Raw genomic sequence first — 26690 nt, 5'->3', positions numbered from 1 at the left:
AGTCTGACCGAATATGATTGCTGACATTGTTTCCCTTTAGTTTTGCTTAAGTCAGTGCTTGTAAAAATAAAAAAAAGAAAAGGAAAAAAAAACATTTCAATCTTCTGGTCTACATTTGTACCAAATATAAAACAAATAGTTTTTCCATATTTAGTCATGATGGTAGTGTAATTGGTGTATTTCCATGTATGATCAAATGGGGGCATCAGAGTCTCATTTTTAGTCTTCAGCCATTCCCTACATGATGAAAGGACACTAGTCAAATTCAGTAGCAGAACAGCAGAAGGCAGGAGTGAAAATACTGCAGAATGTTGATTTTGCACTCAACAAATGACTGATGACTGAGTTAGATGCCCTTATTATGTAAATTATGTTAGATCATTTTCTTTTGTGTACCCTCTGGCCTCTGTTAGTTAAAAATCATGCAATGCAGTTTTAAGAGCGGGAGAAAGTAATAGAAGGAAAGATGCCATGTGACAAAGGTTTCTATTAGATTTATGTAATTTTGATTGGATTTCACTTTGTTATATGCTGTGCCATTCAGTGCATCAATCCCCACAGGGAAATTGTCCTTCCTCCTACCTCCTCCAGAGGGCGTTATCAGTCTCTGGTGGGTATGTAGTGTGTCTTTAAGGCTCTTGAACAGGACATCCTGGTAGTGTCACAGACATTTGATGTGATATTTTCTGACTTTCCTACCTTGCTGTGTAACTTTTTCTTTGTCCTAGTCCCGCAAAAGTCCATGATGTATTTTAATTACCCAAACAGTATGTTTGTATTTGCAATAAAAAGTCTCTAATATTATTTTTAGATAAGAAATAATATCATCAATCATAATAGTTACTTATAATGCTACCAATATGAATAACAAAGTTACAAATGTAAACAAAATTTTAATTCCAGACTTTTTGAGTGACCAACCCATGTTGTGGACCTGGATACTTACTGGGTACTGTGCTATTCCCTTCTCTACTATGCCGCTAGAAAAGAGGCCCTGGCTCCTCTCACACTTTGACTGATGTCCTTGGGCTGTACTTGGTGTATCGGTTGCATATCCAGTCTCCTCCCATCTTACCTTGTAGACTCAATCAATAAACCTATTTTGGGATTAGAAATCTGAGCCTATGGAGAAAAAGTTTAGTTTAGCTGAACTTTTTCTCTGGGCTGATCAATTCCTCACAGTTTGTGTGATAGACTACACTGTGGCCTCAGAAAGTATTTCGACCCCTTCAGTTTTCCACCTTATTGTGTTGTAGATTTAATTTTAAATTGATAAAATTGCCATTTTTTTCCATCAATATGCACACATTAAACCATAATGATAAAGTGAAACATAAACATGTTTTTAGAAATTTTGCAAATCTATAACTGATAAAACTATTGAGACCCTTCGCTGTGTCACTCCAAATCATGGCCAGGTGCTTCAGATGTCTAGAACCTGGTTAGAGTACTCTAGTGGCAAACTGAATTAATTTGACATAGTATAGGAGGCCATATACCTGTTTATAAGGTCCCTCAGTTCATGCTACATGTCAGGACAAAAACAAATCAGTCCAAGGAACTCTTTGTAGACCTCTGCAAAAAATGTGGCATGGCATGGGTCAGGGCAAGGGTATACATATTTTGTTGTACAGTGTAAATGTGCAGTGATAATAAAGATAAATTCTGTTCTAAAGCCTTTTCTAAAGCTTGTAATGTTTTCGGGATCCTAGTGGGCTTTATAATTGTGAAATTATAAGTTTAGAAGTTTAGAAGTTTGGAGCCACCAGGACTCTTCCAAGAGTTGGTCAACAATTTAGTAACTGTGCAAGAAGGGTCTTGGTCAGCCAGGTGACCGAGAACTCAGTTGTCACTAACATAGTTTCAGAAGTCCCCTGCAGAGATGGGAGAACCTGCTTGAAGGACAATCATCTCAACATTGCTCATCACTTATGATAGAGTGGCTAGGAAGAAGCCACTTTGAGTAAAAGGCATATGACAGCCCACTTGGAGCAAAACAGCATTTAAAGGACTCAGAGCACAGTAAAACATTCCCTGGTCTTAAAAGACAAAAAATAATCTTTGGGCGTGACTCCAAACACTGTGTCTGGCAAACACTAGGCATTGTTCATTCAGGATGACAATGAAGTGAATCATATAATCAAGAAAAGTGGCTTCAGAACAAGTCTCTTACTGTCTTTAAATGGCCCAGAAGATGCAGAAAGTAGTACCCCTGTAAAGACTTTGTTTTTAATCTGTTTTTGATATTTTATAATTTGAATCTTCTCTCTTCCTATGATTCTTTTGGAGCGACAGCTGAGTCTGGAATAAATTTATATCATTATATATTGTGCTTGGCTATGAAAAACATGACACAAACATGACACGGTGAAAAACAGTGGACTGCTTACGGCATAGCATTTAGTCACAAGTAGTTTTAGTTTTCAGTCTCCAGTGTGCATTGTTGCTGACTCTCTCATAAAAGGGACATTGTCCTCCTGGCCTGCACTGACTGTCCTGAGAGGCAGTCAGACTGTCTGGCCTCTTAATCAGTGGATGCCAGTTGCATCATTGCTTATCCACTGAGCAGGGAGTAGATACGTGCTCTCTTTGTTACTTTGGCAGGTCCACAATAATGTCGTGAATATGCAGTTGTCAGATCACTGTATTGATTAATATTGTCAGAAACCCTGGCCCTCTTGAAATGGTAGTTGCTTTCGACAGTGCAATAGCTATCAGTCATATGCTAAACTTTTCATTTGCATGAAGCCTGGATGGAACAACCACACCCATTTACTGCAACTATTACATCTCATTGAAACCTGACCTGCCATTTCTAAATACCTGACTTGGATCGCTGATACAGTCACAAGACAAGACAGTGTTCTTCATGTCTCCTAACATAGTAAAAGGCAAATTTCTGATGTGTCCCCGAAAATCCCCCAAAATGTTTCTTCTTTCTCTTAATATTAGACTTTTTGTAGGCAGATAAAATGAGTTCAAGGTTTAAACATGGATAGTATTTATCAGTGTAGAAACAGTGAAATGCAGTGTTTAGAATTTGTTATGTAGTAGTGCCAGATTAAAAAATTATTCTTACTGTGGCTCAGCCCTCTGTAATGAACTCTTTTACGCCATGCATGAGTTGCAATGCTAAAAAATATTTTCCTGTAAGTCGACCCCACTGCCTGCCGGTCTCTGTCTCTATGACTCCCCTGCCTTCAACTCCACCTCCTCCTCCCTTTCCTATTTCCTGTAGCACCCACCCTTCTGTCGACTGTATTGATCTTGTATGTCGTCATTTTTGGGAACTAAAGGGGGGAGAGTTTAACTTGTTCTGGGTGGGAGTCCAGATTTTTAACATGCCTGTGAGTTTTTAGGGCTGCAGCATTATGAAAGAACTGAACATTTGTCTCTCATGCTGTAGCTTTTTCCTCCAGCAGGGTTTATCTTAGCATTTCCCATCACATAGAGGTGTTGGTTACTTGGTGGGTGACCTAATACCTTGTATCACTTTCAGTGCTCTCTTTACTCTGAGGAAATGACTCATTGTTGGATTAGCGATAAGGTCAGCTGATGGATTTGAATATAAGCAGAAATACATGGCTGCTGCAGAATAGAGGTGATACACAGGACACACAGCTTGATAGAAAAGAAAGTGGGATGGGAGAAAGGTGAATAAAATATAACAAGTGAGATTTGTAGTATCTTAATTGTTTCCTTTGGTTGTAATATTTGAAGAAATTGCTATTTGAAGAAATTGACAGATGAGGTGACATTTTTTAAATTCTCCCTCTGCCCACTTGCAATCCCATGTTGAAACATATTTTATCAGGTTTTGAATCTAACACTCCGTGCCTCGTATTTCCAAGGCTGCTCCAAAGAGATAAGAGCATAAAGTTGTATTGATTCAGTTGCCTCCCGTCATTATGCTTCCCATCAGTTTCTTATTCCCGTCTCTAAGAGTACTTTCACAGTCACATACAGTACGTTGCTAATGAAACATACATGTAATGCAGAAGTTGAATGTGTGTGTTAGCATGTGCATGCACGTGAGCTTACCCTCTATAGGGGTGTGTGTTTAAAGGACCAGCATATGTCTTTAAATCAGCCCTGCCCACTTCAGTCTATGCACATGGGGTCAAATAACACTGCATAGGAAGTGAGGAGATGTATGTGTGTATTTGTGTGTGTGAAAACTCTCCTCAGTGGAGCAGCTCTGGGCTTCCTCCTCTCTTTGAACAAAGGCTGACACTGCCGGCTTTTGTTGTGTGTGAGACAGAGCGACATTCCTGGGCAAAGGTTTTGGCCTCAGGCACAGAAAGAGCTGTATGTATGTGCTCACACACTCGGGAGCACAAATGCATGTCATGTTTTCTGCTATTGTGTGTTTGTGTGTACTGCCCCCATTGGGCGGGGCAGCTCTGCTCTTCCTTATTTGGATGTGGGGGCCGGGGGTCACATGGGTGTACAGTAGAATCCTAGCGATAGGAACAAAAACTCAGAAGTAAGACCCGACGTCTGTCCAGGAGAGTTTAGTACACCAGGGCAGTAACTCAGAACAAAAAAAACAAACAGCTGAGAACAAGAGCAATAAAGGAGAGAAGAGTGACAGCTATTGGACGGAGGAAGAGCAAGAGGAGCAGCACAACAGAGAGGGAGGAGAAAAGAGAGAGATAAGAGTGTGACAAGCGGAGACGTTGAGAGGAAGCACATGTTGTAAAAATGCCCACCAACTTCACTGTGGTCCCGGTGAAGGACAACACAAGAAAAGCAAAAGAAGGAAATGAGGAGGATGATGTGGATGACAACAACGTGCTAAAAGAGGAAGAGGAGGACGCCACAGGTGAGATCAGATGTTGTTTTATTTAGCTCCGTTAGGTGGGTGACTAACACAAATAAACAAATAAACACAAATAATGCTAATCCAAAGAATACAATTTTTTATGCTAGACAAATGACCAGATTTCTGTTCTCATGTGAGGCTCGATCAATATTTGCACATTTTAGGTAGAGACATATTTATGGAAAGTTCCAGGCTTTGCTTAACCAGGGCAAGCTGATAATTTGGCTTCATTGCATGGGTCACTGTTGCCCATATTTTTTTTTTTTACTAAAACTGTTTACAGGCTGTGTGTGGGTGGATAATATGTAGGTAAGACAGTGAATTTTAGGGGAGGCTTGTTCATTTTCCAGCAATTGCGTGAGATGAGGGTTTCCCTCACACGCTACTGCCACTCAAGGGAGTATGACATGATTTTTTTGTTCATGCCAGTGTTTCCCCTTTGGCCCAATTCTCTCTCCTGTTTCCCAATGATCCCCTCCACACCACTGGTTGCCTGTTTTTTGGAAAAAAAGTTGTATTGTTGTCTTCAGTGTAGTTTGCCTGGCCTCTTTCTTAACAAACTATTTTTATTCTACTGTGCTCAGTTTTCTGCTCTCCATTCTGCCACATGCCCAAGTGTTATAGTAACAAACACAGGAGCAACACATATGGTCTAATTGGACACTTATGCCCCATCTCTCTGTGTTGATTACCATAACATGACTCACCCTCTGACGACCCAACAGTGAACTTTACTATGTAACAAACAACAGGATAACTTTAACACAATGCCTTAGCTTAGGCATGACACACATTTCCATGTGAATCCTGATGGATGAAGACAAAATACATACAAGTTAAATAGCACTTGTAGTTGTATTATATGTGGCATTCATGAAACCAGTCCAAGTTACAAATTGGAAAACTTCATTGACACTTGGTCAAAGGCCAGCTTTGTGGATGTAACAGTTGGCTTAACTTAACCATACTATCTGTACCTTTTCCTGATACTCAGGAAATTCTACCCAGCTTTCCATCTTGCATTGTTCATTCTAACTGGACATATACATGAATGCAACATCAGGAATTTGATGTCGGAACAAAACATTCTCCCTTCTCTCTGGCCTCTGCCAACCTGATATCAACCTGTCTGAAGGTGCACTTGGCAACATTTTTAAACCTCTGTTTTTGTTTTGTTTTTTTTGTTTTTGTTTTTTGGACTATTCAGCAAGGAGAGGTCATGGAGTGCATATTTAACAAACTCCTCTCTAATACTCCATGTTTTTCCAGACTGCTGTGAGGTTGGTGCTTTTACAGCAGTTCATATGGTGCTGAGCAAATCAGTTCCCAGTATTTAATTTCTGCTGTGGAGCTGCAATTACGGCTACATGCTGGGTAAGATTTTACAGACTGTGGGAGAGAGAATGGCATCTTATTTTGATGGTTATGCAGGATATCTTACTGTGCTGTGCTCTGGTTTCTCTTGCACATGTTTGTGCACATGCAACCATTTCTCTTATACAAAGGCTGTAGTAACAATAGTCGGCGAGCAGGGGATGACATGTCACAAAGGCCATGCACTGGATCTAAAGCCACAAAATTATGTGTTGTAAATTGACTTGTAGAAGCATCAGGACCACACACTTTATTTTGTTTTCACTGATATTGTTTTAAGGGAGGCAACTCTATTGTCTACACAAATCCACAGATAATATACAGTGGATTCAAGCTTATCTTTACCAGTCAGAACAGAGGACATAACCTGTATCATATTTATATGTTTTTATCTTTCCTGTCCGATTTGGTGAAAACTTGATGGGTACAATATGGTCAAATAATACAGACAGGCTGGATGGACGGGGAAGGGAGAGTGTTTGAAGCTGTCAGTTTTGTATGATTTACCAGGGAGGGTCACTGATAGCATAAGTGTTGTTGGCTCACGAGCATGTTATGCAGTCAAATAGCAGTCACTGTTATTGATTATCCTGCTGGCTTGTTTCCCGTTGGTTGAGTGGGGGGAGGTGAGACCCCACCCCCATGCTGTAATGTAATGAACTCCAGTTCTTCTCATTCACACTGAATTCTCCCTTTGTCCTCCTCTCCCTTTCTGGTTCTTTATGTTTTGGTTGCTTACTCCCTCTTGAAACTGATGTTGGTGTCCCAGCTAACTCTGCTTCTCATGAACCCACAATTTGAAGGTCCACTTTAACTTCTGGCACATTTATTTAATACCACAGTGGAACAGCATCAGGTCAGTAAAAACATAGAGCAGATGATCTCAAGCCATTTTAAGTCAAAGTTCTCGAACTCACATTTTTCTAAGCTTAGTCTGTATAAGTAAAACAGAGGCTGTGTTACTCCTCCCATGTCAGCCACACAAATGCAAACTTAACCAAATGTCACCAACTCAAGCTTCCTGGTCTGAACCATGGCTGTCTTTATCAGTTCTCATCTATACTTTAAGTTTCTTTACACAATTTAAAGATTTGTGGCTAGCCTGTCTCATTTTGTCTTCTTTAGAATGACACAAAGTCAGATGAAAAAGCGTAGCTGTGGTGTGGAGGGAAAGTAACAAGTGTTTAAGCAATACAGCAAGACTGTATATGCCAAGAGGTGTTTGTTTTGCCCCTTTATATATATCCAGATTCAAACATATTGAAACATTTAAAACTTATCTTTTGCCAAAGAAAAACACTCATATTAAGTGGGTATTTGACCTCAGTTCATTTTAAAAAAATTGAAAACCACTTGTGTGTTGTTGTTGTTGCACAGATGTGATAGTGCCAGTGCACTGTATGTGTCACTGTGAGTTGCTAGACTGGACATCTCTATTTGATTATGTACTGCTGAGCACTGTAACCAATCTTTGATACTTTCTCTGGAAATATCAGCATTGTGGTAATGTGTCATGACAGTATGTTTCAAGAATTCTTTGGCTCTTTCTTTATGTTTTTTAAAATCATTTATTGAGGCTTATTTTCAGTTCATGTCATCTATAGCTCACTCATTAAACAACTGTATTAGAAATTGTATAGATTAATAAAATGTTGAGGGACATATGTGTCTGTTTTCCCTGCTGGATAGGGCAGATTTTCAGTAGATCACATGTTACGGACAGTAGTGATCAGAATATCTTGGTGGGGAGGGATGGAGGGTGAGCAAGAGCATACATAATGGTCTGAAATTTTGTGGGAGTGGACCGGTTCAAGATTGAAGCAGTGCTGTGCAGACCTTTTCTATAAACTCTCCATGATTGAATGTATTTTACTGCCTCACTCTGTTCATTGTGGTACACATGGAATCCTACACAGTTCTCAGGACAAAGCTGCTCAAAGCCACGCCTTGTTAATAATTGACAGAGAGTGGCTATGATGTGGAGCTTATGGGTTCAGCAGTAGTGGTATAAGTGTTTGTAGTGGTTGGTTGTGCCCCAGTAACAAATCACTCGTTTGAAGGATAAATGCAAACCTGCTATAATAAAATACAACCTCATTTCAGTGTTGTCTAAGTTGAAACTAAGCAGGTGACCTGACCAAGTTCCTGGGGTGCTGCTGCCTCTGTCTGTTGGTCTGTGTGCCCATCTGTCCTAGACATGTGTTTCCTGTTTATTTCCCAGGCAGGTCTGGTTTTGTTTAAAGCTGTTTTCTGTGGCTGTCTGTATTTTTGTTTCTCTCCCTATTATGTTGTTAACTCTGTAACCTCCTGTGCTTTTGCATATTGCCTGTATGATAAGTGTAAGCAGCACATGTAATATGCTTTCAGCAAACTGTCATACAGGCCTAATGTAAACAATCTAGGTGAGGAAGACATGTTCAGATATGAGTGAACAGAAATCTAAAACCAAATTATCTTTGCTTTATTTACTCCAAAAAGAAGAGTTAATCCAGTAATGATATATGTTCTCATACTTACTCATATGCCAATAAAAACACACAAGTTTGTTTGAGTGTATCATATAAAAAAGGCAAAAATTGACACCAATACTTCTCAGCATAAATTCTATAGCACTGTTCAAATATTCAGAAAATCAACTGTCCAAGCATCTTCAGTTTACTATATTGTGGGACAAAGAAAAGCAGCAAATCCTCAAAATGAAGCAACTGCAGTCAATGAGTTTAACATTTTGTATTGAAAAAAATCAGTTTGAAAAAAATGCTAAAATAGTGGTTGCAGATTAATTTTCTGTCAATCAACTAATTAATGAATCAACTAATCTTTACTGCTCTAAACCTAATCACACATAATGTTGATTTTTTTTTTCTCCAAGATAGTTTTTGTCTATCATAAATTGTGTTTTATCCTTGTGCATGTACTGTGTTAGCCTGCCAAGCTGCCATCAGTAATGGTTGAAATCAAGCAAAACTTTGCCAGAGGGAAGCTTCTCAAAATCCCCAATGATTCAGGAAGGGCTTGCTCAGTGTGGGAACGTAATGAACTGTGATTATGCCTCTACATAATTCTGTTCTGGGGTAGGACTGTTCTGTTTTTATTGCTGTATCATTGTTCCCAGATTGTTTTGGGATGTGAGAGAGCCTCTTTGCCTCTTTATATGCCCTAAACAAGCATACTGTATCTTTTTCAGGAATACCTGAAACATAACATTGGTGTGGTCAGGCCTCATAATTTCATGATTCTGCTTCAGTTGGGAGAGGTCTTGAAGACACAGGTACAGACCTGGTTCTGGTCTCAGTTTCCTCTGGGAACAGTTTGGAAAGTCTTTTTTGCTCTAAGTTATTTATACTGCAGCGTGTGTCCAGCCTGACCTGCAACGTTGCTCAACTCTCAGTGTGTTTGTATTGGCCACATTACTTAGTTCAGCTTGTTCCATCTGCAACACAGCAAGACAATCAGACATGGTTATTCAGCAAAAGTCCTTGCACCCTATATATGTGTCAGGGAAACATATACATCCTCCACATATCATGGATTACTGCAGTGCCCATGGTCACCTACTGTAATACTTTGTGAGTCTTGTTTCATGTTTGTGAGTTTAGCATATTGCTGCTGTTTAGATCAGTATGTTGTTAAGCAGGAAATTCACCTTGAGTATCCATATACATTCACCCATGAACAGCTCCCCAACATATACAGTAAATTCACACATTCACATTTATTTTCAGTGTATTAGAAAAAATTGGACGTTGTGCTGTCCTGTGTCTCTGTGGTGCATTATGCTGATGGGTGGGTGTTGTCAGTAAAGGAGAATGGATGCAGAGAAAAGAGAAGGAAGAGGGGAGGGAAAATAATGTTACTTTAGGAATGTAGGGCGTGAGTGAAGCAAGGCGACATGACAGAAAATGAATTATAATCCAACCAAATATTTGGTTTATCAAGGCCAGCACTGACAAATGAGGCTTACCTAAAGTAAGCTTCAAGCATTTGTGAAACACTAAAGATAAAATGTAAACTGGCCAGATATGGCAGGTTGGGAAAAGCAAAGGAGCAAAACAGGTTGTACACATATCCAGGCGAAGTATTCAACGTGAAAAATATTTCATAATATACACAAATAAAAATATTGTCAGAAGTGGCACCTGTCCAAATTTGTATATTCTCATCTTTGCTCTTTGGATGGTTTAGGCCGACAGGCCTAGCTTCTCTGACTGCTGCTTGCTGTTTCCTGTTCAGTGACCCCCCCCCCCCCGTGCTCCTTGCTCTCAATATGGTGTCTCTGATAAGCCCTCAACCAATACGCACATACATTTTTGTGGGTTTTTCTTTTTTCCATCTGTCTGTTCTTTTGCCATCAGCAGTAGTTTGTGTGAGGCCCTCTGGGTTCACATGACTTTTGTTAACATAGGTTCATTGAGAGTGCAAACATGGTAAACTACTCCAGTTTCTTTTCTTCTTCTTCCATGTTAACAAGCACTAATAATGCAGATGTCTCTTACAGTGACAGCAAAACATAATCCTCTTAGTAAGTTCACTACTCACTGGTGTTGAGCCTTATTATGTCCATCAGTTTGTTTGTTCCAGTCATGAAGCCCATATATTTTTTTGAGACTTTGGAACTTGTTTAACTGATAAACCATTTGTGTGTGTACCAACTGTTTAAATTATGCACGTTGTGGCTGTGATAGTACTGATTTATGTCAGCATATGTGCCTCTTCCAATCATAAGCAAGCCAATAAACATTATTCAAGTAGCTCTTTGGTAAAACTCTGGTTGAAACCAAGCTACATTTAAAAGCTATGAAATGTTCCTACTGTTGGATGTGGTCACCAACAATAGCTATTAGCAGTCTTACTCTCCACAGTTAAGTAGTAGCTCAGTGCTATTGATATGCCTACATTTCCATTATCAAACGTGAGGAGCCTTTAGCTCAGGCATCACACAAACACACACCACACATACATAGTAGTGGTTTTGGACATAACACACAGCTGTTTATAAGTGGTAAAGAGTATTCTTGATTTGCCTCAGTGCTATGATATACATATCAGTTTTCAGGAAGACAATAAATCTTGACTGAATTACTAGGAAATGATTGTTTCTTTACTAATTGTTTACCAGCTTTATCATCAGTTAGAAGCCAAGAATTATGTAACTGTGGGAAATGGAGTCTATGATGATCTCTTGGTTCTACAACCAACATCAGGGTCTTAGAGCCCATCATATCCTTCTAAATTGCCTTGGCTGCGTTTAAAGTGGACACTGGGAGTTATTAGAGAAGGCTCAGAGATGGTGATCCAGGATGGAATCCAATCCAAGAATTTAGCTTGCCACACTGCTACAATTCATAGTAAAAGGTTTATGTATGTGCCATGTTTCCTTTGAACTGTGAGATAGTGACACCATCTGGAGAAGGGTGCAATTACCTGGGTATAATGGTGGCTCTCTCCTGCTCTCTCTCTCTCTCTCTCTCTCTCTCTCTCTCTCTCTCTCTCTCCCCCTCCTTCCCTCTTTCGCTCTCTCTCTGTGATTTCCAGTCATTCTGGCTTGCTTTAAATGGAGTGTACTTAGTTTCAGAGAAAAAGGTTTCCCTACTTGCAAGAAGTCAGATGATTTTATTGTCATTCCCACATGACTATGATTCATTTGTACTTTCAGTCAGAACAAATAGGAAGGACTGGGTGAAATAACCAAGTACTCTTTCATTGTATTTACTTGTGATGTAAACTGTAAATCTAGAATGACATTACTTTTGTGAACCAACCAATACAGTGATTTCTGTTCTATTCATAATTCTCATTATTTGTAATTAAAAATCCTTTGTGTGTGTGACTTTTGAGACATCTTAGCATCACAGCAGTGCTTTTTGTCTGTGTTAAGTTCTGTTACAGTCTTTCTCAGTTAGTTTCCTCTTTCTGCCTATGGCTACTGTATGAAAACAAAAGTACACTGACTAAGGCCGTATCGCAGTATCGTGCTAAATAGTTGAATTTCAGCTGACCATTCAGTCTTAAGCAGACAAAGTCGGATTGATATAGATTTACAAATGTTCATTTAATTTATTCATTCACTCACATGTCCCGTTCAGTCCTGAATCATTTATTTCATAGTGATTCATTCATTTTAGAAGACGATTCGTGTAGTAAAGAGCCAAGTATTAAGACTTGGGACCCAGCCCAACTCAAAAACCGTCTCATGTATAATGTTTACACATGGCAGTGAGTATTCAGGTGTAAGGCAGCACAAAGTAACATTAATCCTGCTAGCCTTGGCTGACCCATATTCTCTCCTTTTTTTCTTTCTGACATACTCCTACACTCATCACATTTCTTTCCTCTGCATAATCTATTCACACACACAACCTCAATCAAAATTTTATTTAGCTACATACATTTAAAGTTATCACATTATCAAAAGTCAATTGCTTGCTCATTGGGCTGTTTCCATAGTCAGCTGACACATCATTGCTTGAACATGCTCAAGTCATTTAACTCGTGCCAGACGGATCAATTTTGTCATCACAATCCCCCATCATAGCATGGATGTTTTAATTTATCCGATAAATCCTAAACCCTATGAAGACATTATTGCACACTGTCAGTAACCCTTGTATCTCTGTCATTTTTCTCCCGCCCATGCTGTGTGTTGCATAACAGACAGTGTTGTTTACCTGAAGGGTTTAAAGGCTTAGGACATCATTAAGTGCCACACACAGACACTTATGCATGCACACGCACACACACGCGCACATACACACACACACACACACACACACACACACACACAAAATAACTATAGCAGCAGCCATCTGACATCAAACCAAGTGAAGCTTGATACTACTAAATCCTTCTTACTGTGTGATTTGATAGCCCCTCTTTAAGCTCTGCCTTGACACATCTGTCAGTTTAATGATGCTGGCAGCGGATGTTCAGTTTTGTCTTCACATGGCTAGTGAAAGCTGGGTGGAAATTGTGACAGTTTGTGAACTGAAGTTGTACGCAGGATTTTTCTTTCTTCCGGCATACTGTCACAGTTAAAACTCTGTATGTATATAGCCCAGGGTAACCTGCTTTACCCTAAATCATCAGCAGACAATATCTTTCAGCCTGTTAAACGTCACTTACCTGACTCATAGGCAGCAAGTGGTGAGAGCACTGCAGCAGAAATTGAGCTGCAACTTGTCTGTGGATTTAAAGTCGTATCTTCCTCAACCTTAGGGCCTCGACGTGGCTTGTGTGTTTTATAAAAAGTTCAGGATTAGCCTAATCTGGTTAAGTGATTAGTGCCCACTTCACATGCTCTTAGACAGACAGATTAATGGGGAGCCAAGAAAAAGAAGGTAAGCTTGGTCTATACTGTTTCTGAGCGTTTGCACATCTTTGGCTCATTTAGGTAACATCTAGCTCAATCTGTCTCACATGAGCTCAGGTTAGGGCTGCTTGCACTGGAAATGCTGAAGCTGCTGAATAAATGTTGTTCAACAAACAGGAATGAAAACAAAATTTAAAATGCATAAAAATGTATTGCTCCTTATAGGCAACCCATAAAATATGGTTTGTTGTCTTAGCTCCCAGGTCTGCTGTCCTTTGCCAATCAATTGTCCATCTCCACTTATTGCACCCTGGAGGTCAGTCAGGAGGTCAGATAGTAAATGACACTGCTCACTCAGGCAGCACCTGCAGTTTAAAATAGTAAACAATTATTGATTCAAAATGATATACTGCACAGCTTTTACTTTGGATGGCAAGTGTTGTCTCTGCTCTCTCAGCACCACAAGGTCACAAATGTGCTTGCCATTAAAAATAGCCAATTTTTGCATTGATTTTATTTTTTAGATTTTTCATCATGCTGTCTCACTTCTCCTGTTTTTCTGTGTGTGTGTGTGTATCCACCCATCCTTCTCTCTTCTGCCACACTCCCTCTTAAGTTTTACTACTGCTTTTTGCTTCCCTCGCTTTCTTTGCTCCTCCCCCTTAGTGTGTATGTTCAAACATGTACACACGTATGTGTTGTGTGTGCAGCAGGGATCAGAAGCTCAGGGAGGTTGAGGGAAGGGAGGTGTGTGTGCGCGTGTGTGCGTGCACATGTGTGTGTGGGCAGGTCTGTCGGTGGGAGGGTGAGGGTGCTCTGTGATGCATGGCTGATGTCGCTGACATCGTCGTCACAGGCCACTTTTCACACACACACACACACACACACACACACACACACACAAACACCCACACACGCTGTCACAGAAATAGCTGATCCTCACATTATCCACACAGCACAGGCAGCATTCCTGACTTCTGCATCTCACTAGCAGTATCTCTATACTTTGGACCCCCATTACTGGAATTCACAGGGACCACTTCTAGGACCCCCTCCCTTCCACCCCCCTTTTCAGCCCTGCTCCCCACAATGGAGCACAGGGGAGGCTCTCGACGGAAGGGTAAGATTTTCTTAACTAAAGCTAAACTCCTTCAGTTGCCCTTTACTAGTAAAACTATGTTCAAGCTAATACATTGCAGCTTCATTTAGGATATTTAGTTAAGTGTGTAATATTTATATTCTGATCTGTAGCTTTTTTTCCCAGGCAGGTTTGTAAGCATAACATGGGCTCTCTGTAGTGCACCTGCATTACGGCTAGTCGTTCGTCTTGTGCAATAATTCTCCTCAAGATGAATTGTTCCACCAAAGAAAAATCTGGCTTTAAGGGAGGCGTTAGCTTGTTGTGTCCCTAGTGTGAATTGTGTAAGTGACGGAGAAGTATTAATCAGCAAAGAGCTTTTCAGTGCTTCAGCTGTTAGAGACACATAGAGTCAGAAGTCACTGTATTTGAATTAAGTACGGTCCTGTGTGCCATGCTCTGTAAGGACGGGGCATGGTACTGACATGTCTGTGTAGGTTCTCAGTCATCCAGGTCATGGTAGTCTTAAGTGCTAAAGTTGAAGGCAACTAGACTTCTTTAGGTTTCTTGAAGACATTGTCAGCATGGTACTGACTAATTCCAGTTGAGAAAATTAATCTTAAAAATGTATGCTCTGATGGTGCTCAGGAGTAAAACTAAGTAGTTATCAAAAGTGCAGATAAATTAAGTAGATTTTTTGTCTCTGCTGCTATCAGCTGATAATTGCATTTCTATAAAATTATTTTTTATATTAATCTAATATAGATAGAGGAACTGCTTTTGACTTGCAATGTCTCCTCCAGATCTATGTCTTTTACCTCCCTCTTTCTCTTTTTTGCTTGGTACAATGAACCATGGTCTAACTCTGGCAGTGTTAGGCAGCTTACAGCGTCGTCACAGTGTGCAGCTTAGTGGTTATAAATAGGATGCATGGTCATTTATTACCACAGTGACCAGAGAGGCTGAGCCAAACCATTAACACATCCTGAATGTGCCTGTACCTGCTGGTGAATCTGATGATGAAGTTGATGAAGTCTGACTTTAGTCCAGGCTTCTCCACAGACACAAAGCATTGAGAAGAACTCCAAAAAGAAGTGCTGACAGAAGAGGATGACATTCATCTTTCACTGATGACAAATGACTAACTGCTGTCCTGGCTCATAACCATCTTCTACTGTGTAGTTTGATGTGGCAGAATTGGGGAATCCCTCTCCCTGTAACACCACTCACTGTGATGTCAGTTGATGCACTTTAAATTGCAGATGTTGAAGCAGTTTAGCATACACCAACAGTCAGGATTTTCAAAACATTCCACACTTGTAACTGACAAAAAAGTTAATTCTGACGGGGGTGAATTTTGTGCTCTTACATTTATAACCATGAGTTACCTATTTCAAGCTGTTTTAGGATGATAACTGATAAGTTTTAACTTTAGCTTTGGTAGTTTGTGCAGTTGTCATATTGTTCATATACCAAGATATTATACCATACAGGCTGTGGGAATTCTGGGAGAAGAGGAGGTTCATGTTTTTATCAAGGAGGGTTCATTTGATCAGTATTAGTTTTAATATGGTCCCTGCCTCTTACATAGTATGCTGTATTCCCTTCAGCAATCTTTCAGGGTCACCTAATGAGCCATAACGCAAGGAGACTCCTCACCACCTGCAGAAGTGGAACATGTGCACACAAACAGCTCTCACCATCAAAAACACCTGCATTCATTCATCAACAATTACACAAGAGGTTTCACCAGTCTGTCTCTCTCCCTTTTTATTATAGGGTTGCTTGAATTCTGTATTCAGTCGCATTTAAATCCATTAGAACTGAAAAATATTGCCACCAATGTATGACAGATCATTTCAAATGACATATCATTTCAGCCTGGCTAACAGGCTCAATAATTAGTTGCATACAAAGTTGACTGTTACAGTGCCACTGAATAACTTCTTATATAGGTCAAATACGGGCACACAGGACCGTTTTTTGAGACACATATCCTGTTTACAGTATATGTACACTTTTTAACAGCAGTTATTGGGGCATCATAAGCATTCATGTGGAGTTGCGTTTCTGGCCTCTTGGCAAAGTTGTGACTCGCTTTTAAACTCTTATTTGGTCTTCAGATACTCCTGTTTGGTGCTGGGCAGGTTGTGTACATTTGATCTATCAGGGCTTGTTTGCTGAAGATAGATGTCTGCTGCAGCTGGAAATGGATTTCATGAGAGCAGAGAGAGTAAACACTGCAATAAATTAGCAAACCATAAAAGCACTGCAGAGTTGAGTGATAATTTGCAGTGGGTTCATTACTGTAACCGACTTCTTGCAGGTTCAGGTGTTGTAGTCCCTTTTTTCTTTTGTGTGAGAAATAGTTTTCACACTAATAGAGAAAAATAGCGGTTAAAGCAATTCAATGACTACCAAATGTTCAGCCTTGTTCAACTTCTCTTGGCTGATAACCTCATTTATGGCTAGAAGTTTATGCAGAGTTACACTGTTTACTATTTGCAGCGAAAAGATCAGATCTAATCTTTTTTGTATATTTTCAGACACCACTATGTTTACATACAGTACATGGAAAGTAAGAAGGGGAAGTGTCAGGAAGAGGGCAAACAGATGCACTGTAACCCTGCATGCACTCTTTTACTGCCAAACCGTTAAATACATCACATAAACACCTTTCATTGTACCAAGTGGAAAGAAGAAAGTTGTACATTTGTCGTTAATGTGGTGACCCTGCTCATTCTGAGCTCCACAGAGTACATTCTCTGGAAAAGATTGTTAACTCTACTCAAATACTGTTCACTAAATATCAGGTCCACTGCTTCAGTTTGGGTTTAGGTTTGATGGGATTTAACCTTAGCAGTTGTTTGAGTACTGACCAAGGCTTCACTACAATGCTGCTCCAGTTATTTATGTGCAAAAGCATTCACATGCCTCTATTATAAATAGATTCCATATCAGGGTACATACATTATAGTGCACATATAACAGAAAGACAGGATAAGTCTGAAAGGGTTGAAATAAAGATCCATTTAGCTGGAGACATTGTTGGCCTTTTAAGACTGGATATGTTTTGCATCCATTAGCAGTTTCATAGGTTCACACACACACACACACACACACACACACACACACCCTCCTAGACCAGGTGCATATTCACTAATATATATACATACTTCATTTGCTTCCTCTGAACAAGGTTGACTGTGCAGTGCACCTTCAGCATTCCTGAACTGACATGAAAACAGCTGATGTTAGGACTTTAGACAATGCAGGATGGGTAATAATGTCAAAGAGCAGACTGCCATCTTTGCAGTATGTACTTGGTCAGTCATTATAACTAGAAATTGTTTTGGCTCAGCTGGATCTGAAGCTTTTCTCCCCCAAACAACAATCCAATTGGAGAGAGAGGTTATTCTTGATTTGCTCTTTGATACCTTAAACCAAACCACTAATCATTCACTTCTTTATTTGGTGATGCTGTACCAATGTCCAAATGCATAATTCCATGTTTTCCAGTGAAAGGTCAATCTTCCACCTTTTTAATGAAACACTGCAGTTCAATTAGATCTGATCATGTTTGAACATAAGCAAGAATTTCCAGGAAACTAAATAAATTAGTCCAAGGTAAATGACAACATGTGTAATGTGCACAGAGGCTAACATCTGTTAACTAGGCCAGAGTCGTGTCACAGCTACTGTATATAAATCTGGACCATGTCCCGCAGGACTGTTCGCTACAGCACACCAAAGGACACTCACACATACACACACATTGACATTTACACACCAACAGTCAGGATTATACGTAGACAGACTGACATGGATAGACAGATCATCTACATCTTCTATTGCATTGCCCTGTGCTTTTTCTTTGGTGCAATCTATAACAACATTTGCTACAGTAACTCCAATACTTTGTATCCACTGGGAGGATTTGTGGCAGCTGGCAACTTTGCCTAGTTTGGAATGGTGATGTGCAAGTGCAGTTTGAGGTCACTGGAGGATTTAATGACATTGAGGTGGGACACAATTTGTTGCCACACAGTTGTTAAAGCCTAATGAAAGAATCCTTATTTTTATTTTTTATTTTTTTTTGTAAAGCTGGGAATAGCAGATACTTTTTTTGCTGTATTTAACAATGTATTATGTATGTTGAATCGATTATCAAAAATAGACCAATTGCCTAATTGTTAAAGATCTTAATTAAACATAATCATTAACTGAAGTAGACAAAAATAGATGTGCTGTCCAGCATGACAGATCATGTTTGGCAATGCAGCACTATGCCTGTGATCAATTGTAATCACAGCATGAGCCTTAAAGTTTAGGAGGCAGACCTCCAGTACTAGTACATCCCTCTGACTGTGGCACTACTGTGTTTAAATACTAGAGTATTATTTACTATAATTTAACCACTGTGTCATTATTAACTGTAGTGGGAGCTGTAATATAATTATTATACTATAAGTTCTTTTTAAATGATTGATCACATCCTGTTTGACATCTAAAGCACCTTACACATGGGCACATTCTAAACATGGAAACTTCACCTGATTTGGAAACAGTTCTGCCAGTTTTAGCCTGCTGCCAGGCCTCAAAGAGGATTTAGCCTGTGTCTTTTAAGACAATGATTACCTGTGGTGTGTAGCATCTATAGAGCTAAGCGATGACTGACAGATTGATTCACCCCTGGCTACATCCTTACAGTACCATGCAGAATGGTCATTATCTTAATTTCATTCCTGGTTATCCCAGCTTATTGAAATGCTGTGCACCTAATATGTTCTGTTATCCCACCCTGTATTTTAAAGAGCCACACAGTACAAGGACGTTGTGACTTTCCCTGTGATTACCAGCGGGCTAAGCCATGCTGCAAGCCTCTTATTCCCCCTGCAGCTGGATCAAGCAGTAAAAGTTACCCATGAAATCCCCACTGCAGTCAGAGTTCACAGTCGGCATCTCCACTGATGGATGAGGAGGACCAGGCAGAGAGCTGTGGTTGTGATTGATTCAACAATGTAAGCAGGTGGAAAGTGAACAAAAAACATTGAGGCACTGCATAGTTCAGTTTTAGGGAATGTAGCTTAAAACAAAATGGTTAAAAAAGACTTTGTGTGAAATAATGGGACACATCAAACACTGATTAAACAAGGTTTAATTAAAATACAGAAATACAGAAATGTAGTTAGTGTCAGAGCTTTTGCAGAGAAGCTTGGACAGTTGCTCTGTAAGGTTTTGAGTTAGGAAAGGTAGTGGGTGCTGTTATCAGTTCAATAGTGGTGGGTTATTTCTGCAAAAAACAACTGCAGGATGCATTTGTTGAGCCTAGATGATGGTTTTCTGTCCTCCATTGTCCTTGTGCTGGTTCTTTGTGAGTGCTCTGGTATGGATGTCTTTGCTCTTCAGTTTATAGTCTCCTACCTCTGTTTTGTTTTCTGTCATATTTTTCCTTCTTTATTCCGTTTGAACTTCTTATTGGCTTTTATTTATAGTATTTTATTGTCCATAAAGCACAGTGTAACATTTTTGTCAGTGTGTTTGTTTTGCAAAGGGTTACGCCAGCAGAGTTTTATCATTACCCATGTTGCATGGCAGAACTGGGATCTACTTCAGCTGCTGATACTTTTTCTCAATTCTTCTAACTTAGGTTAAGTCATTGCAGAAAGACAACAGCAGCCTGGAGGTTATATCGTTTTTACTTTTTTAATCCCAAGAAAATCTGGTAAATGTGATTATAGGAAATAAATTAAATGAAATTAATTATCCTTCTGCTTTAATTGGTATTTTTCATCCTTCTCACTTGCATCATGGTTATTTGTATGTGTGAGTAGATTTGTGCTTTTATTAGTGGAGCCATCACATGGTTATGTGAATTAAACTACAAGAAGATTTTCCATCTTTCATATGATGGCATAAAGGGAAGCACACACGCTCTAGCAGTTAATCTTTAGCTAACTGGAAATGATATTTCTCACCGGTTACGCTTGGACTTGACTGTAGCATGTTAGATATCTTAGCCCCTGCACTTTAACTTGTCTGCTCATTCAAAACATTTGCTCAGTGCATTGCTGTGAAGGTTTCCAGCCTCAGAAGTGAATGTGGCTCACAGTTTGGTGCTAGAATGTCCTCTCTGAGGACAGCTCAGTTGCTGTGTGTGATATGGATTGTCTTTGTGAGTACAGTTGTGGTTGGCAAAGTGGAGATGCATAGAAAATGGTGCGTTTACTTCTTGAAATTACCAACAACAGGCCATAACAGAACTTGTTTGGCTGAAGTGCAAGACCTTAAGAGTTGTGGCATTTATTGTCCTTTAGCTTTTCCAGTGTAAATCCTTGAAAGATGAGTTGAGGTGACTATGCGTGTGTGTGTGTGTGTGTGTGTGTGTGTGTGTGTATTAGCTCAGTCACAGAGAATGAGAGTCCTTTCATCTTTTTTTTTTTTTAGTTTAGGTGTAAATGATTAATGCACATAATAAGTGCTCATCATGATCTGGATTATTAAAAATGAGGCATAGATTTCAAAGTGGCTTTGGTGCATTTAGTCTCTCTGTTTTCAAAATTGATTTTTTTTTATTATTTTTTTTTACTTAATAGAGTTTGAAATTCTTAGCAGGACTTACTTGCACACACAAACAGTTTATTGTTTTTATTCCAAACCTTCCTGCCAGGGCATATCTACTTTGACACTTCTCTCACCACAGATATGCTAAACAAAGCAGAACACTGCAAAAAATTCTTATCCCATCAAAGGAAAGCACTGCTGTATTTCAGTTGCTTTTCTGTGTATATTTTAGGCATAATGTGCACTTTACAACTAAAAGGAGGATGAGAATGTAAGTTTTAAAATACAATGGAGACTTAGTATTGTCATATCTGTCATAAAACTGCATGGATCGGGTGCAAACATCTCTAATAAAAACATTTACAATTATTCTGTGGTGTGGAAAACAAAGGACCTACGAACCTAAGACCAAAAGTATTCTTCTTTGAAGAATGTTGCAGACATGGTTGACAGTGAAAACAGAGTGTATTTATTTGCCAGCCACCACCCATATTTTGCTTTGGCTACATGACATGCTAAACCCACACTGCATTTCCTTCAAACAACCAACTGTGTTGTGTTTCCACAGGTGATGGTGTTCCAAAGGAAAACAGTCCCTTCATCAACAACACAGACAATGACAAAGGCAACAGCTACGATGGCACCAATATGGCTCTTTTTGAGGTAACTGTCAACAGTTTTCATCTTCTTCGACTTGATGTAGCCCATACACACAGGGCAGGGGGATGTTTTACTAAACTAGGAAACAGAACTATGTGATTTATTTTGGCAAGATGTTATAAGCCATGAATGAGAAACCCCAAACTGTGGGGTAGAAGCTGCAAATACACCAATACCCTTTTTACGTTCTCATTCACTGCCAGAACTATATCTACAGTTTGAAATTAGACCTAGCCTATAAAGCTCAAACCAGTCATTAATGCACAGTATGCTAAAGCATCAGGGTAAGTTGTGGTGAACTAAATAAATAGTACACAAGGAGGTGAAAGTATCAATCTTCTCCTCTCTCTCAACAATGCCTTAGTCAGAGTTTATTTGCCATAAAAGCCAGTGCATCCTTTAAGTTCATTCAGCTGACCCTTTGCCAGGTGCTCTCCTCTGCCATTTGGCAGACCTTGCTACTCTCTGGTCACTGGCCCTTGTATAGAATCAATTAGGAACTGCGGCTTCTGTTTTCACCACATGAAGCTGATCCAGCCATGCTATTCTAAGATGCTTTGAACAGTTAGCGAACTAAATATTGTACTTGTCATTTTGATCCTGGAACAGTTTGCCCTTCTAAGAATATGGTAACTAACCACCTAAAAGCCAAATTAAAGTCGAAAAAAGCATTTTTAAAGATCTGATAGTATTTTACAGGTGGTTGACATTTACATTTTGTTACTGCTAACGTGAATAAAGGAAACCTAAGTGAGAAGTTTAAGTCAAACAATATATAATCTTTTCTGTATTGCAGGAGGAAATGGACAGCAACCCAATGGTGTCATCTCTCCTCAATAAACTGGCAAATTACACCAATCTCACCCAGGGGGCCCAGGAGCACGAGGAAGCTGATGATGATGAGGGGCCCAAGAAGAAAGCTGTTAAGGTAAAGCAGAGAGCCTTGTTTCATATGATGTGTGTATTACCAAGGTGGTCATGGCTACATGTAGTACAGTTGCAACAGTGTTATTACAAATCCAGTCATTAAGTCTGTATGGCTTTAACAACCCAAACTGAGAAATTGGACCATAAGAGTTAGGTTCCTTCGATGCAGTAGTTTTATTTTAAAGGCAATAATTTATATAGATCACAGTAATATTTTTTACCCTATACTTGTATGACACTGTTGGTTGGGTCAGAGGACAGGGGTGAAAGTTTGTAACAGAGATGAAATTACAAATACAACACTGGCAGTCCTGCATCTACAATCTCCTGTTTATTAGTCAACATAAGCTTTTGTGGTTCCCTTGTCCCACAGACCATTTGTAGTGTTCCTCCATGAGGATCTTTGGGTACTCATATTTCGGTTTTCTTAGAAAAGAGGAATTAAAAGTAGCCACAGTGCTGCCATGCAGCACATAGATGCTTGTGTAACCACAGCTTAAGTCCCATGCCAGTTGCCCCATCCTGTCCCCTGAATGGAAATAGGCCTCGGGTACCTCCCATTGGCTTGCAGGAACATCTTGGTAAAGAAATAAGTGGATGAAGCTGACACCATTGTTGCCTCTCTTTGTCTGAACCAGTGGGACTAGTGCTGTACATCTGGAGATAAATGGCTAAAAAGGTAGCTGCTTGTTGATCTGAGGTGATCGATTAGACATTTTTTATTTTCTGTCAGAAAAGCTTAATATATTCCTGTTGCTTGTGCCTTTTTACATGATGTTGCGAAACTACGGTTTCTTGCAAGGAATGCTATCTTTTGGGGTGGAAGGACTGAAGGACTTTCAGCAGCTTTTGTTACTGGTTACTGGATAGTATGAGTGGTTTATTAAAATGATGCCTGTGTCACTGAGTGTAAGTCTTACATCTGTTTTTAACATTAGCTAATTTTGCATCAAATATGGTTTGAAGCATGATCTTCAAGCACAATGCTAATAGCAGCAGTTTTGCTTCGCGAACTGAGCACTTCCCTGTATATTTATAATGATGCCATGTCAAAGATATGGTTAGAACAAGATTTTGTCATTATTAAGCATGGGGAATAATCCTGCATAACAGCACAAATTAACAGTATAGCCATGCTTCATCCATGGTGTTGATTTTGATGTGGAAGTAGTTTTGATTGACTCATACCATGTGCTACCATGTATACATTTTTTTTATTTTTTGTGCTCCTTTCACTTTCCTTTAAATATGTTTTGACTTTATTCCATTTCCCTCTTATTTGTTCTTTGCCTTCTTCTCTGGTTTTATTCTTTCTTTTTCCTTATTTTCCTGTTCATAGGTGGCAACAATATTGTAATTCTCACCTTATGTTCCTCTCTCCCTAATCACACACATGCACACATGAACACTTTTTAATTGCCTTTTCTCTCCCATCTCCCTCCACCTACTCCTGTCTCCCTCTATAGAGCCCACAGATGGGGACCTTCATGGGTGTCTACCTCCCCTGCCTCCAGAATATTCTGGGGGTCATCCTGTTTCTGCGCCTTACCTGGATTGTTGGCACTGCTGGCATCTTGGAGTCCCTGGCTATTGTTGGCTTGTGCTGCTCTTGTGTGAGTACTCATCCCTATTTGACTTCCCTCTTTACTATATTTTGTCAAACTTAACTTTAAAGTGGCAGTTAAAGGAAGATTTAAACATGTGTGCTGTCCTTTAATATTCCACATGAAAGCAGGCTTTATGTTTTGTTAAATAATAGAGGAAGACAAACTGAAAGGAGCTGATCTGACTCTTGACATGGATATTATTTGTCCCTTATCAAGGGATTTAGAGGTTAAGTCATTAGAGCAATGACGTGCAAGATTATGTAAGAGTGAACCTAATGTACAGATCCAGCTCTTCAGTGCATTATGAATACATTAGCACGAGAGTGAATATGTCTGTGTGCTGAGTGTTTTATGCGGAGACTGGCAGCAGAAGCTTCTTCAACTTTTAATGGCAGACATGAAAATGTTGGATTGACAGCAGCGATGACTGACTGACAAGTTGACTCACTGGCCACTGATCCTTACTATATTTAGCCACTGTGACTCTCCATTTCCCATACACTCCAAGCTTCTAATGGTACCTGACAGCTTGACGTGTAATCCTTCCATCTGCAAAGTGTCAGAAACATAGCTACATGTACACCCACACAGTGGCTATATTTGCCAATCCCACTGCAGACAATGGATTACGTCAGCTTAATCAGGGAAAGTACAAACAAAAACCTCTCAGTACTATCTCAGATAAACTCTTTTTGCCTCATAATGGAATATTCTAAGGGCATATCGTGATCAATTTCACATATGGCCAAGTGTGACAAAGTGACCACATTACAGAGATTTAAAGTCAAGAATCAAACTTGAAATTTACTTCCTACTGAAAGAAGTAATTGAAGCCCACATATTTATTTATATTTTCATTCTTTTTAATTACCAGTTTTTAGATATGTATTCTATATGATCAGAAGAAAAATGTAACCCAGTACACTGTTTCTGTAATGGCATGAAGTAATATCAGATTTCATAGTTAGATGGAAACTCCATTTCATATATTACAATCTAGCTAAAAATGTGTTAGCTGGGTTTACCCTCCACTGCATCACTGCTGTTACATAATAAGAGTGCCAAGCTTAGTCAGACAGATTAATGTTCATTTTCACTGCTTAGACCACATCTGACTTTCCACTGATGGGACCTCATCAGCCACCTGCTTATAGGTCATATTTTGTGTGTTCTAGACCCAACACCAGAAATGTCTAAAAATAACCTAAAGAGAACTGAGTCAACATCAATTGAGAGCAGTTATGGTTTATTCTGTTAAGTTCTCAAGAGAGAGCTGTCTGAAATCACTCCTTATTTAACTCATTAACTACTCTCTATATAATACACAATAGTAAACAGTCAGTTAAGATTTCACACACTTATTCATCATCGTCATTATTATAGACAGGTGTAGTCAATAGTCATTTTTCTGTCTATGAAGATATTTGTTAGCAAAGTGTTGATCATGCAATGGACACTACTTTTTTTTTTTTTTTTTTTCAAATAAAATGGATGATGCTAGATGTGGTGTGCTATTTAGTAAATAGGAAATGATTTGAGAACTACAAGAACTACAAACAGAGAGACATTTTCATTTATATTTTAAGATGAAAACAAAGCACTTAGTGAGTCAGAAATGAGACCAGGTCTCACGCTAAGTTATTGTGAGTACAAGCGGACAGATTTAAGAAAACACACACCCATTTCTAAACACATGCATTCAGTTACTCACTTGCTCTGTCATTAGCTCAGTGCACAGCGCAGTATACAGAATGTTTTCCATCATGTCATGATTAGTCTGTTCTCTGGACTGTGTGTTCCTCAACTCCATGTATACAGAAGGTGTATTGTGTTTATAGGTCACTGGCAGCACTGGGTTTTCAAAACTTAGTCCTCATCAGCACTGTATTCACTGTGTAACACAATAATATTTTGTTTTACAGTGGGAAGAAGTATGTGAACCCTAAATGGGTTTCTGCTTTAATTGCTTAAAAATGTGATCTGATCTGAAGTATAAAGAAAGTACAGTTAAAACCTTTCCCTTCAAAAGGCAGATTTTCTGTGTGAAGTCATTCTGTAGTAGTAGGTCATTGTCCTACTGCATCACCCAGCCTTCACTGAGCTTCAGCTGGCAAACAGCCACCCCAACATTATTCTGTAAGATAACTTGATAAACTTGGGAATTCATTTCCCCCTCAATGACAGTGAGCTGTCCAGGCCCTGAGGCAGCAAAGCATCAAATCATAATGCTCCCTCCCTGGTGTCATTAATTTGGACTCCAGGTTTTCTAACTCCTGACTACAATTGGCTTTTGTTGATGTCATTAGCTAAGGGGTTCACATACTTTTCTTAACCTACACTGTGAAT

The 26690-nt window shown here is 39.4% G+C and overlaps 1 protein-coding gene across 1 annotated transcript in view; it reads left to right on the top strand.

Moving 5' to 3' along the window:
- Positions 1 to 26690, top strand: part of slc12a7b (solute carrier family 12 member 7b) — a 55463-nt gene that overhangs the window by 9670 nt on the left and 19103 nt on the right. The window contains 3 exon segments of the mRNA XM_018673634.2: positions 21719 to 21813; positions 22607 to 22738; positions 24204 to 24350. Coding sequence (XP_018529150.1) covers positions 21719 to 21813; positions 22607 to 22738; positions 24204 to 24350 — 374 coding nt within the window.

This window comes from Lates calcarifer, linkage group LG24, assembly GCF_001640805.2.
Source record: "Lates calcarifer isolate ASB-BC8 linkage group LG24, TLL_Latcal_v3, whole genome shotgun sequence".
NCBI lineage: Eukaryota > Metazoa > Chordata > Actinopteri > Centropomidae > Lates > Lates calcarifer.
This window is presented reverse-complemented; position numbering and strand designations above follow the sequence as displayed.